Source organism: Dinoponera quadriceps, unplaced genomic scaffold, assembly GCF_001313825.1.
Source record: "Dinoponera quadriceps isolate SergipeBrazil2010 unplaced genomic scaffold, ASM131382v1 scaffold566, whole genome shotgun sequence".
NCBI classification, from domain to species: domain Eukaryota; kingdom Metazoa; phylum Arthropoda; class Insecta; order Hymenoptera; family Formicidae; genus Dinoponera; species Dinoponera quadriceps.
Genome location: NW_014555972.1, coordinates 4,292,663 through 4,309,366, shown reverse-complemented (window position 1 = coordinate 4,309,366; position 16,704 = coordinate 4,292,663). Strand labels below are relative to the sequence as shown.

The window sequence follows — 16,704 nt, the reverse complement described above, 5'->3', positions numbered from 1 at the left end:
CAACCCGTTGCGGTCCTCTGTCGGATTCGGCGTTCACGTTTCGTTCTAGTCAATTCTGCGAACCAATTTTTTTTTTTCTTTCGATAGTAATTTTTCTTTCAATATAAATATGTTGTTGCATCAATTAAGGCCCCTGGGTAGTCTACTCCAAAAGGGGCAGCTGTAGCGAATATCCAGAAATTTGAAACGTCGAATTATTGAAAGAAATGCGAATTGTGCACGATATTCGCGTCGTGAGTAAATTTCCACGGGGATCGGTCGAGAAGAGAAGCCGACCCGCGAGTTTGCGGGTTTCGCGAAGGTTCGGCGTGTCTCAACGTTTAACGCTATTCCGCATTCTTGCAGCACGTACTCCTTCAAGAAGCACGAACGCATCATAACGTTCTTCAACAACTTCAGCGATTTCCTCTGTGAGGAGGCGATGTGGCAGATTTCCGAGAGCATCAAGCCACGTGGTGGCAAGAAGGCACAGCCGCAAAACTAGAATATACCTAACCCTTTCACTGCCTGCGTCTCGAGGTCTGCGATCGAAAGGCTGAAACAGTGAATTAGGATGTTTATATTTATGTAGGTATATACTCTTTTTTTGCGGAAACACAAAAATATGAAATTTCCTCTACAAACGCTCTAAGAGCGGTGAAAGGGTTAGCGAGTCTATCCCGTTTCGACAGCCTCTGTGAGGTTGTGTATTATTATTATTATTATCATTGAACCTTGTGGAAATTTTAGTAATGCGCAAACATGTGTGTATGAGAATTCCGTATATCTAGCCGATTATCAATATAACGTAAACGCACCGTGTTTCAACTTAAAGATAACTTACGTTTGTAAGCATCGATTAGGTCGAAACGCCCAAAAAAAAAACACGCGAAAATCCACCGGAGGGAACTTTGTGGTACACCAGGCGAAACTGATATATCTATCATCCTTAGAACATATTGACATGGAAGGGGAACTGCCTTGTTTTCTATAGGACAAAAGTGTGTTCAAGTAGCGTGCGAGAAAGAGAGAGATATATACATAATGTCATTTATGAGTTTACATCTACTATCATTCATCACAGCTGAGATACAAACTGTTTATAGCTTTAAAGCGTTTGCTGATTTCGGCGCACGCGCACAGAGGACGATTGTTCCTTTCTATGCTCTGTCTTTTTCCTTCTGTATACTTCTGTACACTTTCTTTCTCTATTTCACGCAACTCTGATACACTTTCGGTGCACTAGCATTCCCCTTCCATGTCTATATATATATATATATATATATATATATGTTTCTAAGCTGTCACCCCACCCCTCCCCTCTCCTTCGAACGCATTTTCAGCAGTCTCTTTTCCGTTTGCTATAAACCGATATACGTATTTGCTATTGAGGATATGCAACTTATACTTAACTACGTCTGTAACAGTGTTTATCGTAATATTAATGAGAGAGAAACCCCGGGTCTTCAGCTGTTCTAGATAAAAAAAGGGAAAGAGAGAAAAAAAAGCACACTTAAGGACAATTTATTTATTTGCCTTCGCTAGCGAATTGTATAAAAAGTAGTAGGTGTTTTTTCATTTTTAAATTATTTAAATGTGTATGTAAACGTCCATTTCTATAGCTTTATGTAGGTAGTGAATTTTCGAGCGATCGACAGAGAACAACTGTTGATTACACAAGGATGAACACCAATTACGTTGATTAATGTAGAGCCATCGTAGTCTCATGATAGCGCGCGCTCTCTGGTGTGCGCGTATCAGGACACGTGGTACGACTGAGCGCAACTGTTACATATACTATTGTATATGATGATAGGGAAGAAAAACATGGCGATCACGTCGACTGGCTAATAATTTGCGCCTCGTCAATGATATCTTCTCGGCTTTGCCGAGGGGATACATCGGCGGCGCAGGTGCAAATTAATGTCGGTGATCACAGCAAAAATACCCTTTTGTTGGCAACTTATTAATAGGTATCCCCGAGTTTTCAGCTTTAAATCACATGACTATCTAGAGATTAGATACAAATTAAATATGAACTTTGTATTTATAAAGCATGAACGAGATTTCTTTTTTTTTATTCCACGCGTCTCATTTCACGCGACGCTTTTTTTGTCACCATTCTAGATGACGATTCTCCCCATTAGGATAATCCCAATCTGATCTCTCGATACTGGCACTGACTCTTTCACGATACATTCCGTGGAATGGAGAAAATGAAGGAGAGAGAAAGAGAGAGATCGGATCAATTTTGTTCGCCATTGAAAGAGTGTACCGTGTCTTTTTGAGATCTTTCTTTCGGACATTCAATTTATCAAGACACGATACCTTTTACTTTTAGATATGACAGTGAAAGATGTTGCCATATAATAATAATAATAATACTAGTAGTAGTAATAATAATAATAATAAAGTAATATAGAGCAGTTTGCGCGTGCCTCGTCTTAAAGGATGAATCAAGCGAATGAATCCGCCTATTTAACCTCCTTTAGTTTATCATTTAAATATAGAGTGCTTCGTTTCTGCATAACAATAGAGTCGTCGGTAAACGCGTCGACGAATCGCAATTCGCCGATTCTCAAACCTCATCATCTTCATCATCATCAGTACATGCGTATGCGCACGCACGTATCATCAGGACTCGTAAATATTTAGCGATACCTACCACAGCAACAAGAAAGAAAGGCCTAAGCGTTTAGTTAACGATCGTTCTAGTACAAAACACGGGTAAATAACAATCCAGATAAATTGATTGCCAGAATAATATGATACATGAAATTTTAAGTGAAGTAGTTACAAAGCTGCCATATACATAAAAGGGAAAAAAAAAGGTGAAACGTGTTAGTGTCAATAGTTTGAATTTTACAAGATAAACTCTCTTAACCGAGACATACAGGCTTAGATAGAGAAGAAAAAAGTCAGCGTAGATCTTTTTATCCTTGATATTAATTACACACACATATACACAGACACACACACTTGTTTAATGTTTATAACAAAACGTGCGGAAAGAAGAGAAATGTCTTAATGAGGAGGAGAAAGAGAGAGAGAGATAAAAAGAAGAAACTAATGTGATATAATAATTGGCTAATCGGTGTGCAGTGTAAATGAAATTGTACATAACGTTACATTGATTCGCGTCGTGTTTTACTTGCGGTGTCAATTGCCATTATTGGTAAAGTTGGTTGTTTTTTTTTCCTTTTCTCGGAGAAAAAGAACTAGCTACACGCACCACACACACACACACACACACACACACACACACACACACACACACACACACACACAAATATGATACATACGATGAGTACGCAGCAGCAATAGCGTGCACATTAGTACTATCCCCGTGTTACATCGCAGTTATTCGGTTCTTACAACCACGTGTGCGTGAGTGAGCGTGAGCGTGTGTGAAGAAACCTGCGTTTTTCGTCGTAGTGGCTAACGATCAAACGTTTTACTTCACGTAGGAATAAGCGGAGATCTTATATAACGCTGTAAATAATTTAACTGTGCGCATAATTCCCGTGAATTTACACGCGTGTATCCCTACCGTAATTATCGATAATTGTAAATGTGTACGCCGCGCGTACACATGAATTCGGAGTAATTCTTAAGTTGACCTAAGGATCATTGTGATGATGTCGCGTCACGTGGGCACGTGTAGCGCCTTGTTTTCTTTTTTTATACCGTTTTCATTTAATTCCGAATTAAAGGGCAAGCGAACATACGTATGGTCGATTTGTATTATCCGCTGCTTACACACACACGCGTTATTCTTTTTTCGCGTTTCATTTTCTATATCATGCTACACTTCTTGCTGGCAGCTGAGTTGATGGTAGTTAATATTCTCGCATGTAGGCTACTTTCAACGGTGTCTTTACCTTCCAATATTGATATATATACAACTGTTTATATTTTGTATAATATTTTTCTGGAAATTCTGGCGATAGCTGAGAGAAAGGCCTTCCCAAGTAACAATTGCACGCGTCGGGGCTGTACCATAATTTTTAATGAGCGCGCAAAAGAGATTTCGTTCGACTCTCTATTGGCAGAATTTCCCCTTCGTACATATATATATATATAGAGTCACAGAAAACGAATACATAAGCGTATAAGTTAAGTATACACTATATCACCAAAATACGAGTGAGAACATCCATTGAAGGTGCAACGAAGAAATTAGACTCGATTTTACCGATTAGATAGGGAAATTAAGCTGCTTCTCGCGGGGGTTTGGGGGAGGAGTCGAGTCGCTAAGAGAGAGAGAAGACGAAACAACAAGCACGCAATTGCTTTCTCCTTAGACTCGCGACCGTAGAGTCCTAGATAATATAGGCAATATAAGGTATATACGTAGCTCTGTATAATTTCCTTCTCTTTCTTCCCTATCGTTTAACGCTGAATGTCGTAGCTACTCCGACAGTCTGTCAGACCGACAGAGATAGACTCTAAAAGTTAAAATCGCTGCTAAACTCTCTCTCAAGTTGCGATCAAGGGGCGCCGCGCAATTCATCGCAAATATATATACTCAGACGACCGCGAGACGATTATCTGCACTTTCGCGAAGGGAGATATCGGCCCGTACGACATATTGTACATATACACACCATACGCATACGTTGTTAATCTAGTCTAACGATCGAACGAACTATGTTGTCAATATTTAAACGTATACACGTCGGCGCACACACCTATAGGCGTATACTCGATACTCTAATAGCAACAACAACAGCAGCAGCGAGAAAGAGAAAAGAGTGAACGAACTAGTTTTTTCTGTAATGCCACCAGGTTGGCTTGTATCGAAATTATCTGGGCCCCGTTCGCGCATGGGCTTCCTCCTTCGGTCGGGCGTCGCATCGCGCGGAAAAAAAAGAAATGCGTGACCGATATTCAATAAAATTGAATCAAATAACTCTCGCCGAATATTATGGATTAACGTTCTCCTGCGTGTACTGTTGAAACGGGAAATGATAACGTTAAAAGCGCCGCGCAAACCGACGCGCCAATGGTGTCATCGCGAGAGAAAGAAAAGAAGGGAGGAAGAGAGAGAGAAAATGTTTTGACGATTCATGAGAGAATTCTTCCGCGTGTTATCCCTCGCGTCGGTTCGGGTGGCTCTTTTTTTTCCTAGCAAGATACCGATATAAGTACCAAAACCAAGTAATAATCGCTATTGATGTGTTACCGATATCCTTTGTCGAAAGGTATATATATATATATATATATATTTATATATATATATATGTCACTTTGCACTCTCATAGATCTCACGGTAAGTATTAGAAAGTATCATACATGCATAAGGGTGCGTATACCGATGCTTTGTTGATCTACGTCTCTCGTCAAAGTATTTATTACAGCAGCGACAAAAGTGACATATCTGTAGAACTACACTACTTGTAGGGCAGTAAATTAAAAGAGAGAAAAAGAAAAAAAAAGGGAAAAGTCGAAGGAGTGTGAGAGAATTAAGAAAAATGTATTAAGATAACGTATTTAAAAAAAATATATATATATATGATTTCAATGGTTCTCTTTTGAAATTTATTTAATTAATGTTATTGCGTATTCCGGCTCGTGAGATAAGTATTCGTCAAGAGAAAAGGAGAAAGAGAGAAAAAAGCAAAGAGTATTGTGACAGCACGCACACGCGCGCGCGCGCACACACACACACACACACACACACATACACAGTGTGCAAAAGAACTAATCACGTACACTTCAAGTGATGGAGATTGCTGACCACGTTGGAAAGTGGTTTAGTTAAAAATATGAGATTACTTGTGATTCGAGATAATTTTTTAAGGTATACATACAGTTTGTAATTTCGGGAAATACTGATTTGAATTTGGGCCTGGGCATTGACGTAACTTCTTTTTAGGACGGAAATGTGAAAAGTGAAAATTGCAAATAGAAAATTTCGAGTTATAAATTTTGCCCAGTAAGCAAGGAACATTGAATCAATCCTTTGAAACATTGATTTTATATGGATTTTCTAAACATTTTGACATAATATCTTATAAATGTTTTTAAACTATCATTTGATAATGTAATATTGCTAACTATTAGAACTATAGTGTAAAAGTGTTATTTTTAATGTTTGAGAAGTTGACAAATATATTGTTATATATTGTTAACAATGACGTTTATGCAACATGAAGAACTATATATTTGAAAACGTTTAGGATCTTCACTTTTCACGTTTCCGCCCTAAGGAAAAATTACGTGAACGATACCCCCACGATCTATTCTCGTGATCACGTGGAGCTCTAATCAATAATAAGCGACTCGATCCGGTATGAAGATACAAAAGAAAGTATTATGGGATAACTTGATAATCGATATTTTCTCTCCGAACGCTCATACTTTGAATATAAGCAATATCTCGCTGCATTTAATAAGAAAATTCTCTCGAGCTCTCGCGTCATTTATGCACAACAATTTTGCACAATTATTACCAATGCAACGCTAAGGTAAAACTTTGAAATTTTATCGATATACATTGTACGTTGTGACGTAAGATACGAAATCCAATTGTAACGCAGATCCTCTCAATTATTTTTCTGATCAATGGCATTACACCTTTATATACTCATGCTATTTAATTATTACATCTGTCGAGGTATAACGTATCTTATTGCGGAAGGAAAGGCGGATACAGGCATATTGGGGTATTATTCAATATTTACGGGATATGTATGTTTCACATTCGTAGAGGATTTATGGAATTATCGAGCATTATTAACGAGATATATAACCCGCTGAAAATAACGGAAACAGACAATTGATTAAGCATATCATTTGTAAGTACGTGATATTAATAAGTGTTGTATCTCTCTCGACGTCCTTCTCAACTACGCTATATAACGATAGTTGTGAACAGGTTTTTAACCGATATATAATTGTGCTCACGTTTTCATCGTACAATTTATTCTGTAGCCTATCATATTTTTCTATCTGTATTTTTAGTATGATCATATATATATATATATATATATATATATATATGTATGCATATGTATGTATATATACATACATACATACACACAAGCCGTGTAACACGTACGTCATAATACAATGGACACAATTTGTATGAAAATCTTTCCATGTCGACGCAAATTAACATTCAACCGTCACTTGCGAGATGTTACAGATATATTTTTCCTCTTTCATTTGTATTATTAATATATATTGGGGATTTGTATGCATAAAAAAGTTTTGGATCAAATGTTATTGCTTCTTTTGTAATGAATGTACGAAGAAGTGAAATAAAAATGTGTTAGTCGATGGTATTCTTTCGCCACTGTTATAAAAATAAGCCATACGTTTACTACATCCCGACGATTTATACGACATAAGTGCAGAAAGTCGGAGGTAACAATGATCGTACGTCAATTGGATCATCTACGTGGAACATCATCGAATATATGATATTATTTATTTGTTTAAGGAACTTCTAGTAACAAAAATTCGAGCTTTCACTCATATTACGGAGTTTTTGCAATACCGTCTTTCAGATACGGTAAAGTGCGTTCTGATATTCACTACGAATCTACAGTTTGTGTTACGTATCTATAGATTTCGAAATATCGGCAGTGAATACCGAAACGCATTTTAGTGTTCACCGTATTAGAAAAACGTTATTGCAATAACTATTGTAAAACCTATTAGATTTTATATCCCAATTATAAGAATTATGGAGTTATCAAGATACAAGAATACAAACAAAAATCAATCAATCAGTAATTCGCTTTGGTAGTATCTTAGCAGTTTGTCACTTAGAAAATATACATTGAAAACCGACATAGCAAAGAAAGAAATGAACAACTCGAAACTATACCAAGGGAAAATCGTGATATTGCAAGAATGTCATAATAAATAGGCGCATATGTTATTATAACATACTATGTATTCATATATTACAATTGCTTCATACACTGAAATGTATCTTTGATACAGGTGTGTTATATTTATTTTTCATCTGCTGGTTCAAATGTATAATGTACTTGACCTTTGTATGGATACTGCTTTTCCATCTGAAACAGACATTTGTCAAATATTCATCAAGTATTGAAATATCTAATTAAACAAAATATAGATAGAAACTTTTATGAATGTGTGTACACCTAGAGGAATACTTACTACTGGTACGAAGGTAGGGTATTTGTGCCCAATATAAAATACTAGTGCAAAAGCAGCCATGAAAGTAATACATATTAGCGCTCCGATATGTGGTTCAAATCTATGTTTGTAGCCAAAATCATAATGCATCTCGGTCATAATATCAAATTTGTGGTGCAACTTGAAAAAGAGAGAAATACAGGAACATTTTAGAAAATACATTATGAGTATAAAATGACATATCATACAAATATTCCTTATAAACTTACCGTTTCGTGATAATTTTTCTTATAAACTGGCAAGTCATAAGGATAGTACGGGTCTTTAGCACCTGGTCCTATCATAGGCAAATCTGGATAATCACCCATGCAAGCACTCTCAGGTAGAGGTTTGTATTCTTTTGGATGTAGGTGGTACTTTTCGGCAATTTTATCATGGTCTTTCTTTGAATATTTGCCTGGTTGCCAGAGGTAATTCCATGGCGGCGCTAATAACAAGTAACAAAACTTTCAGAAAGTTCTCTTTCCATGATCAATACATGATTAATGAAAAGTGTATACATCCCTTGATTATGTTTCTTTACCATTCTATGTAATTTTACATACAAGGTCATGCTTATGTGTGAAAAGTCAAATTATAATTGTCCATATAATTTCCCACGAAACAAACAAATTTTTGTTACTTATGTAATAACATCTTAACCTCATTACCAATTGACGAGATAATTTTACTCCTATTGAAGACTTATAAGACAGAACACAGATGTATGAATAGCACTCACGTGTATCATCGGAACCACATCTCACAGCGTTGTACAGATATCCTTTATTCCGCAACAATGACTGATTTGACAGCCTACCGAGGTTCATCGCCAGAGCCATTTTCGCAGAGAACTTGTAGATTATATCAGCTCTCAAGCGGGTATTAAATAACCAAAACTGAGATCGACGATCGACAGATCAAATGACGTTTGTTTTCTTCTTCATTCAAGTGAATTCTCCCGAACTATCTTCGGTTGTGCTACTGAAAAATAAAAATCTATCCAGTGATGCCAATGAGGGTACCGAGCCAATACGCACACAAGCGCCGCGTGTCCATGAACATAGCTTCGGCCGTCCTCGGCTGACTCGACGTCATTGGCATCACTGCTTCCGAGGTAACGTAATGGTGGCGTTAGCGTTTGCAAGTTCCGTGAACACCCAGAACTGCACAGCGCTAACAGCGTCTCCCCGAACGCATCTTTTGTCGTAATCGGCGCGATTTCGAAAACCCGAACGACTTTACGACGTCTTCATTATTTCCTTAACGATACACATTAATTTTAGTAATATACAATACAAAAGCTCGCAAATCACAGTAACTTTTAATTCTCGCGAAATTCTCATGTAATTCCTAAGAATAAATGCAAAAGTAGATTAAGAATATGCACATATATTTATATATTATTTGTGTACACTCTGTGCTCATGTCATATTATGCAATGGTCCTTAAAAAGATATTAAATTGAAGTTATAGCATAATGATTCTGGTGAAATGTAATCATTACGTATTACTGAGTGCATAAGTGTTACCTGATTCCTTTTCTGAAGTCGAATGTATCTTCCAGTGTTGTATCTTCGAGTGTGTCGATATGAGTGCTCATTTGATATTAAAGTCATTACTGAATCAATTTTTATTGCATCAACCTGTATGTAATTCACAGGTTTCCTTACTATTTCATATTTTAACATTCATCATTATATTCATTAGACTTTTCTTTTTATTATATTTTTAAAGAATGATGAACATATTATCAAGAACGTATCGTAGAGCACATATGTGCACTATTTTCCCCTCCCTCGGGAATTTATATCTTATTATAACTTATACTGTATCATTACTTTATTTGAAAATTTTAAATCTCTCATGTTTTTACGCCAATATTCCCTTAGATACAATTTTTGCAATGTGTCCTTTCATGGACCATTTATTTTAATCCGATGTACAAATATTATAATACTGAATGTACAAAAAATAAATTTGAAAAAATTGTCATTTATTGTTTTTAAAACAGATAATTTATGATATATAAAAAAAATAGTGTATTCATTCTACATAGAACGAAATAAAAAGTCGTATATTTTAAGAAAATAATTTTGTGTATATATATAATGGTTCAAGATTCAACTCTAGAATCTTAATTTTTTGCTTGGGTCGATTTGATCAGTGAACGCCAGATTAGAAATAATGTATTAATTAATTGCTATACCAAAATAATGAAATGTCAAATTAAAGACTTAAATTTAAGTTGTGTGGTTGTCACGAAAATATAAGATTTCTTGTTATGTTGATTTCTTCCATGTTGCATATCTTCCATGTTATACAGTTGTGATTAGCTGCTAAAGAGTCCGTGTTTGCACCATATCTCTTAATAGCGAGGCTCAAACGAGACTGCAATATTGAAGATAAGGTACAACTATAATGCTACCAGTCAGTTTGATGGGTACGATAACGGTAATTCTTCGTGATAATAGATTTTTCTTCATCTTCCTTTTTGTTGATTAAGTTGACTTAACATAACTCAAAAGGTATGTGGCGTATTGTATTGAAATGTGTGTGAAATATTATTGATATAAATATCGAGTGTATAAAATAATTCGGTGTTTTTAGTTATTTGCATTTATAAATACCATTTAAAATTAGAATATTTTACTACGCTATGCAGGCGCTTTGTAACAAATGTAACAAATTTCACTAATAATACTTACAAAACGATTTTCATGACCGACTCCCAGCGAGTCATGAATATATAAGTAAATAAATAAATAAATAAATAAATAAATAAATAAATATATATATATATATATATATATATATAATAAATAAATAAATAAATATACATATATATATATATGTATATATATATATGTATATTTATTTATTTATTTATTTTGTATTTATATATATACACATATATATAATGTAATGAATCCTGCAGAGCCAAAATTGACGTTTCGTACTGTTCTAAGAACTTAATAAAATCTTGCCTTATCAAAACCGTCACTCATTTGTAGGCGACATGGCCTTTGACGAAACTTACGTGTCACCTATATCTGGGTGGCAAACGTGATAAAAGAATATCAAGAAAAAAAATATAACATTTTACCATCTGTTCTCTTAACGTTCACGTCCTGAGAGCTAAGCTGAAGTAGTTATATTCCATCGTAGTCCCTATTTCGGTAACTGTTCGGTTCTTGTGCAGAGATATTCCTATGAATATCAACATTAATTCCAGATACTTCTGTAGTACTAATCGTCCGGCACTTGGAATCCTTGAACGGAGGTAATGCCCTATCTGTATACCCATCTGATCTACAGACATGAGTCAGTTGCAATACATTAAACTTATTAAAATCACTTACCGAGTAAAGTCAAAGAATCATAAGCGAATCTGTGACAAACGAATTTAACTCGTGAATCATACACGATTTCTAGTTCGATTCATAAATTACACGTTTTTAAATAAATAATTGTATACTTTGATTGTATACTTACATAAATATACCTTCTGTACCTGCAACTTACTTTTTGAACATGACCTCAGGCTCAGGGGAACTCATAAATTCAGAACGGTCCATGGTTTCCAGTTTCCATTTTCCTTCTGTATGTTGATGATAAGATGGTGGTTTACAGCTACTCTTATTCAGATTATCAAATGGAGGCGCTTGCCTGGACCTACTCTTCATAGTCTCCGTACGTTGTTTCTCGTAGTCCAATATCTTCTTTCGCTTTAATTCCTCATAATTTTTCTCCATTATCTGTTGACGCAACCAATCTAGTCTACGCTCTAGGTGTTCCACTTTATTCTTCAACTGCATTAATTGATCATTTTTGCAATATGTATCTGTAACAGATCTTGATTCCTTACACCGTGATTCGTCACGAGTCGACCCATCACGCTGTGAATCTTCGTGTCTCTTCTCTGTTATCTGTTCACGTAACCAATCTAATCCACGTTCTAAATGTTCCACTTTATTTTTCAAATGGCTGATCATTACTGACTGGTCATTTTTGCAACATCTACATCCTTTCGACTCCTTACATGACGATCCATCGCGAGACGATCCATCACGCCGTGATCCATCATGCCGTGATTCATCACGCCGTGATCCATCACGCCGTGATCCATCACGCCATGGTCCATTATGCCACACTCCATCGCGCTGCCAATTTGTCATCTGTATGATGAATTTATCAATAGAGATGAAACGTCAAGCAGAATTTGTTGCTGAAACATATTAATTCGGGTATTAATTTTTAACACAAGAAATATTCGCTGTCATCTATCTTAACACACAACATACATTCCTGACGTGCGTTGTTGCACGTGTCGCGCCAATTGGTTAGGTTAAAAAAATCGTCTGTAGAACCACCTGTCAATTATTATTCGAGAATCTCCAGACTGAATATATCGTACCTGAGTATTCCTACAACTTTGAATGATCAATCAGAAAAATTATTCTAGGTTCTTGAATGAATACGTCGCAAGTAGAACGCAGATACGACAAAGATGCGGTATAAATACAAGTGTGTAAAATAAAAAAAGCGTATTGTTAAACATCACTTCATTCATTTGTGGCGTTGAGTCGCTAAATTACACATGTGCAGACGTACCATGAAACGTGATCTACGATAGGTAGTAGGAGTGTATTTATAACGTGATTCACAATAGACAGTAGGAATATATTTATAAGAAGTAATGGCTTCTGCCTACAGAACGCGCTTGCCACGCGGCGGAAGTTGGTGCGATAGCCAATAAATTTCTAGTTTTTACCGAAAAACGGCATGTTCATTGGCTGTCGCGCGAAATTCCGCCGCGCGGCAAGAAGCGACGCGGCTACCAATCACCGTGCCATTCTTCCACAAGAACTAAAAGTTTACTGGCTGCCGCATCGTTTCTTGCCACGCGGCAAGCATCACCGCATTCCGCGGGCGGAAGCTATAAGATCGAGGACTCGATTTTCGAATTCTTCGTAACTATATTCGTATATTCGTTTCACGGAAAAGCAGTATCGCTCATTGGATATTTCTCGCATGTTGTGCGTACGAATAATTACGAATGATTCAAGAATCCATGTATGAAAGATTTAAATATTCTATGTATTTCTTATATAATTTTTATGCATTGCTTTACGTTACGCAAGTATTGTTGAGTTCATCAAGATTGCTACTCAATGTTGCCTTCATTTAGAAGAACCATATTATGGCTATATTGAATAATGGTTTAACAGCGTTAGTCTCTGCGATTCTGAGAATTGACTTGCAACGAACCACAGAAATATAATTTAACGCCAACATCTCAAGCTTTTTTATTAATCTCTCCTTACCTAAACAGATTTGTCGGGTTGTATCAACTAACTGCACAAATTAATAGTAGCAAATTGCCGTTTACTCTTTTATTTTCACGTTTTAGCACGTAAATGTATAAGTAGTGTTTCGTCATATTTCTAACTACAAATCGGTATAATTACAGACGGTCTGCGATAGGTAAACGGATCTGTCGTATTACTTTTTGAGCTCTCTTTTTCGCGCATTTTAATACTTAAAATATTAAACGTTTTAAGATACATATATAACATTTTACTTTATTAATATAATTTCCTTCGTCTTTGTAATAAAACACCAACAATTCATTATGCCGTCATTAATAATAACAATCCTATATGAAAATATTAGAATATTTAATACTTTTTGTCGTTTGCTAAAGAAAAAAGAAAAACACGAGAACATGGCAAAAAAAATCATAAATACGATATTGCATAAATATATATATATATATATACATATATATATATATATATCACATCCTTATAAATTATAACATGGCCATATAATTAAAAAGAGAGAGAGAATTATTTAATTATTAAAGGTATCTTTACGTCTTTACAAGCAATTGCTGGTAATACGACAGATCATCAGCTGTGACATCAACAAAATCCATCACGTCGCAGTTAAGCTATAATAGATGTTATTAAACAGATTTCAATATCTTTAATAAAATTTGTCGAGTACCCTATGAGACATACCCATACAATTTAACATACTTATCCATTTACTTACTCTTTTTATCCTATTCTTCACCGTCATCATCCACTGAGTGTACACGTGCATTAATAATAACCGTAATTATAATAATTGTAATAAAAATAATATAATTAAAATAATAATATAAAATAATATATATAGTAGCAGTCGTACTAATAGTAATAGTGATAAAGTTGTTGCAGCGGTGGTAGTAGTAGTAGTAATAGAAGATGACGATAGTAATAGTAGTAGTAGTAACAATACATAGTAGTAGGTATTAATAATAGTAATAACAGTAGTCGTAATAGTCCTAATAATGGTAGTACTAACCAGAGTAGTAGTTTAATAATAGCGCTAAATAATGATAACGTAATAATAATAGTACCAATAAATACAGTAACATTAATAACAGTGATAATAGTAACAGTGATGATAGTACAACAAATTATAATAGCGATACCGACGAAAATAGTGCAAGAATGACAATACAAGCCAAAACGATCACTGTAAACGGTGAATTATATCGGGATGGATGGAACGATGGTAAAGTGCGATAGCAATGGTAATAGTAGTTATACAATAACGAGACATATTCCTCGCATCTTTGAAGATGCGCAGTATACGTTAGATAAAAAAAAATAATAAAAATACCAGTGAAAAAACATCGATGGAAATCGTAGGGAGATTCCCAATTAAAATCGAGGCGGAGAAACTGAAAGACGCGAACGAATCATCATCGCAATACTACTGCTGTCGCGAGATTGTTGCTGTTGCTGCTACTACTATTACTACTACTGCGGTTACTATTACTATTACAGCTATTATTATTAATACTATCATTATTACTCGCTTACTCCGCAAACACCAACAACCATTATCACTGCTACTTCTACTCCTACACTACTGTTACAACGCTGCTGATAATGAGCCAACTGCTGCTAGTGAACTGCTAATGATCGAAGTGGTAATAGCGATCGCGGTGATAATGCTTACTCGACAGAACTCGATTCTCCAGTACTCGCGTACACCGTATACTATTATTATTATTATTTCGGTATAGCCGGTCGCTACGGCAATACCAAAGGTGAGCATGCTTTCTCAAGAACGCGAACACACCGGATCTTGATCTCAGACAAAATCTCAATGCAATTCGCATAATAAACGATACACACACGCGTAATACCGTGTATCGGATTAACCGCGTGTATATCAGTGGCAGAGCTGGTACTTATACGTTTTCAAGAATAAATTACAACAGGTATGCCGAGCGAGTACTAGAAAATTAAGACAACATAAGAGAGAAGCATTTAACCACTAATTTCTCTGTTTAATCTTTGAGACTGCAATCTCAGCATCTTTTCTCTCCTAAAATATTGTATACGTCGCCCACGCCATTCGGAGATACTTCATCGAGAATCAATATATATATCTTTGCGACAACAAAAGAATTGCAGCCATGTTCCTAATTCACGTATATAATCGTGGCTTCGTCAATGTTGATTTACATTACATTCATATTTCTTTTTGTTTTTTTGCTAGTAATTTTCTTTAAACTCTCAACGCTTTGGAGAAAAGATATCGGGATAAAAGGGGAGTTGATCGCAACCTCAATCTTTTTCTAGTCGTTATTCCCTAAATTCACTGAAGTGTGTGTGTCTGTGTGTATGTGTGTGCTGAATTTTTAACAAGAGGCTACGCGTATGGGTGTGTCGAGTCTCTTCCTCCTCCTCTTCTAACATATGTTTCACTATTCACATAGACATATCACGAATACGACATGAAAAATTCTCAGAGTTCAAGGATAGTGGTCGTCGTCGTCGTCGGCGTACGACTGGCAGTATTATCGTGTGTTTGTTTTTTCTTTCCTTTTTTTTGTTTTCTTCTGTTGACGGTTAACATCCTATTATCTCAACAGCGCCTGGATTCTCCTCGCGAAAACCGGAGACGAGACACGACAGAGGCATGGCCGCGCACGCGCTATCTTTGCTCAATAAATCGGGCAACGATAGTGAAATCCTGTGAATACTACGATTTATTTTCATGGGCTTTATCCTTATAACAAAGCTTTAACTGCAACGAAAGCAGAGAATATACAATTCTTTTATTTTTCCCTCTTTTTTTTCTCGTACGTTGCGATAATATTATAGATTGCGGTTCAGTTGTCCAACATAATCTGTCTAAGCGTGAAAAGTTCTCCGAACTAGTTTTAATAGTTCATCCGTGTGTAGTGACTTTTCACGCATGCACGCACGCATGCACGCACGCACGCACGTGCGCGCACGCTTCACAAGCAATATCTTATTATTTTATATCTAATGATTGATACTCGTCGCGAGTAAAGCCAGATCATGATGATGATTTGTGCGAATACCTATAAACAACAGTTTTCTATTCCCGTCGCACAAGTTTCGCCATGATCTCGCATCATCGACAAAACGATCAATATACATGGAGCTCTCTCTCCCCCTTTTGTCGCGATACATAGGTGCGACGTGGGTGATGCGTAGTAGTAGAATTCACATGTTCTCGTAATCGGTAAATGTC

The 16,704-nt window shown here is 36.0% G+C and overlaps 3 protein-coding genes across 24 annotated transcripts in view; 1 reads left to right on the top strand and 2 right to left on the bottom strand.

Moving 5' to 3' along the window:
- The window catches only part of LOC106746299 (guanine nucleotide-releasing factor 2), a 79,319-nt gene extending 73,856 nt beyond the window's left edge, over positions 1-5,463 (top strand). For all 17 annotated transcript variants that reach the window (XM_014622757.1, XM_014622751.1, XM_014622756.1 and 14 more), the window contains one exon: positions 346-5,463. In XM_014622757.1, coding sequence (XP_014478243.1) covers positions 346-484 — 139 coding nt within the window. In that variant the 3' untranslated portion in view covers positions 485-5,463. The remainder of the gene's footprint in view (positions 1-345) is intronic.
- Positions 5,464-7,865: 2,402 nt separating this feature from the next.
- On the bottom strand, positions 7,866-9,867 carry LOC106746199 (NADH dehydrogenase [ubiquinone] 1 beta subcomplex subunit 8, mitochondrial). The gene is made up of 4 exons (XM_014622503.1): positions 8,879-9,867; positions 8,367-8,584; positions 8,119-8,277; positions 7,866-8,012 (listed from the first exon to the last, which is right to left on the bottom strand). The coding sequence occupies exons 1-4, from the start codon at positions 8,976-8,978 to the stop codon at positions 7,947-7,949; spliced, it is 543 nt and encodes a 180-aa protein (XP_014477989.1). The 5' UTR covers positions 8,979-9,867; the 3' UTR covers positions 7,866-7,946.
- Positions 9,868-10,186: 319 nt separating this feature from the next.
- LOC106746420 lies at positions 10,187-13,853 on the bottom strand. 6 transcript variants are annotated; one of them, XM_014623018.1, is made up of 5 exons: positions 12,751-12,898; positions 12,441-12,569; positions 11,662-12,364; positions 11,243-11,448; positions 10,187-10,527 (listed from the first exon to the last, which is right to left on the bottom strand). In XM_014623018.1, the coding sequence occupies exons 3-4, from the start codon at positions 12,312-12,314 to the stop codon at positions 11,289-11,291; spliced, it is 813 nt and encodes a 270-aa protein (XP_014478504.1). In that variant the 5' UTR covers positions 12,315-12,364; positions 12,441-12,569; positions 12,751-12,898; the 3' UTR covers positions 10,187-10,527; positions 11,243-11,288. The 6 variants fall into 6 exon arrangements, with proteins under 6 accessions (XP_014478504.1, XP_014478508.1, XP_014478503.1 ...); XM_014623022.1 differs by lacking the exon at positions 10,187-10,527 and having other exon boundaries at positions 11,042-11,448; positions 11,662-11,894; positions 12,005-12,364; positions 12,751-12,899; XM_014623021.1 differs by lacking the exon at positions 10,187-10,527 and adding an exon at positions 11,499-11,527 and having other exon boundaries at positions 11,296-11,408; positions 12,751-13,853.
- Between the last annotated feature and the right edge of the window lie 2,851 nt (positions 13,854-16,704).

Bases quoted from the DNA above. Each gene is read 5' to 3' on its own strand.
- LOC106746420 (XM_014623018.1), bottom strand. From the start codon at position 12,314: ATGACAAATTGGCAGCGCGATGGAGTGTGGCATAATGGACCATGGCGT. The intron at 11,449-11,661 runs GTAAGTTGCAGG...TCATGTCTGTAG, and splicing joins CCTGAGGTCATGTTCAAAAA to ATCAGATGGGTATACAGATA.
- LOC106746199 (XM_014622503.1), bottom strand. From the start codon at position 8,978: ATGGCTCTGGCGATGAACCTCGGTAGGCTGTCAAATCAGTCATTGTTG. The intron at 8,278-8,366 runs GTAAGTTTATAA...CTCTTTTTCAAG, and splicing joins AGAAAAATTATCACGAAACG to TTGCACCACAAATTTGATAT. The intron at 8,013-8,118 runs GTAAGTATTCCT...TGTCTGTTTCAG, and splicing joins ACCCTACCTTCGTACCAGTA to ATGGAAAAGCAGTATCCATA.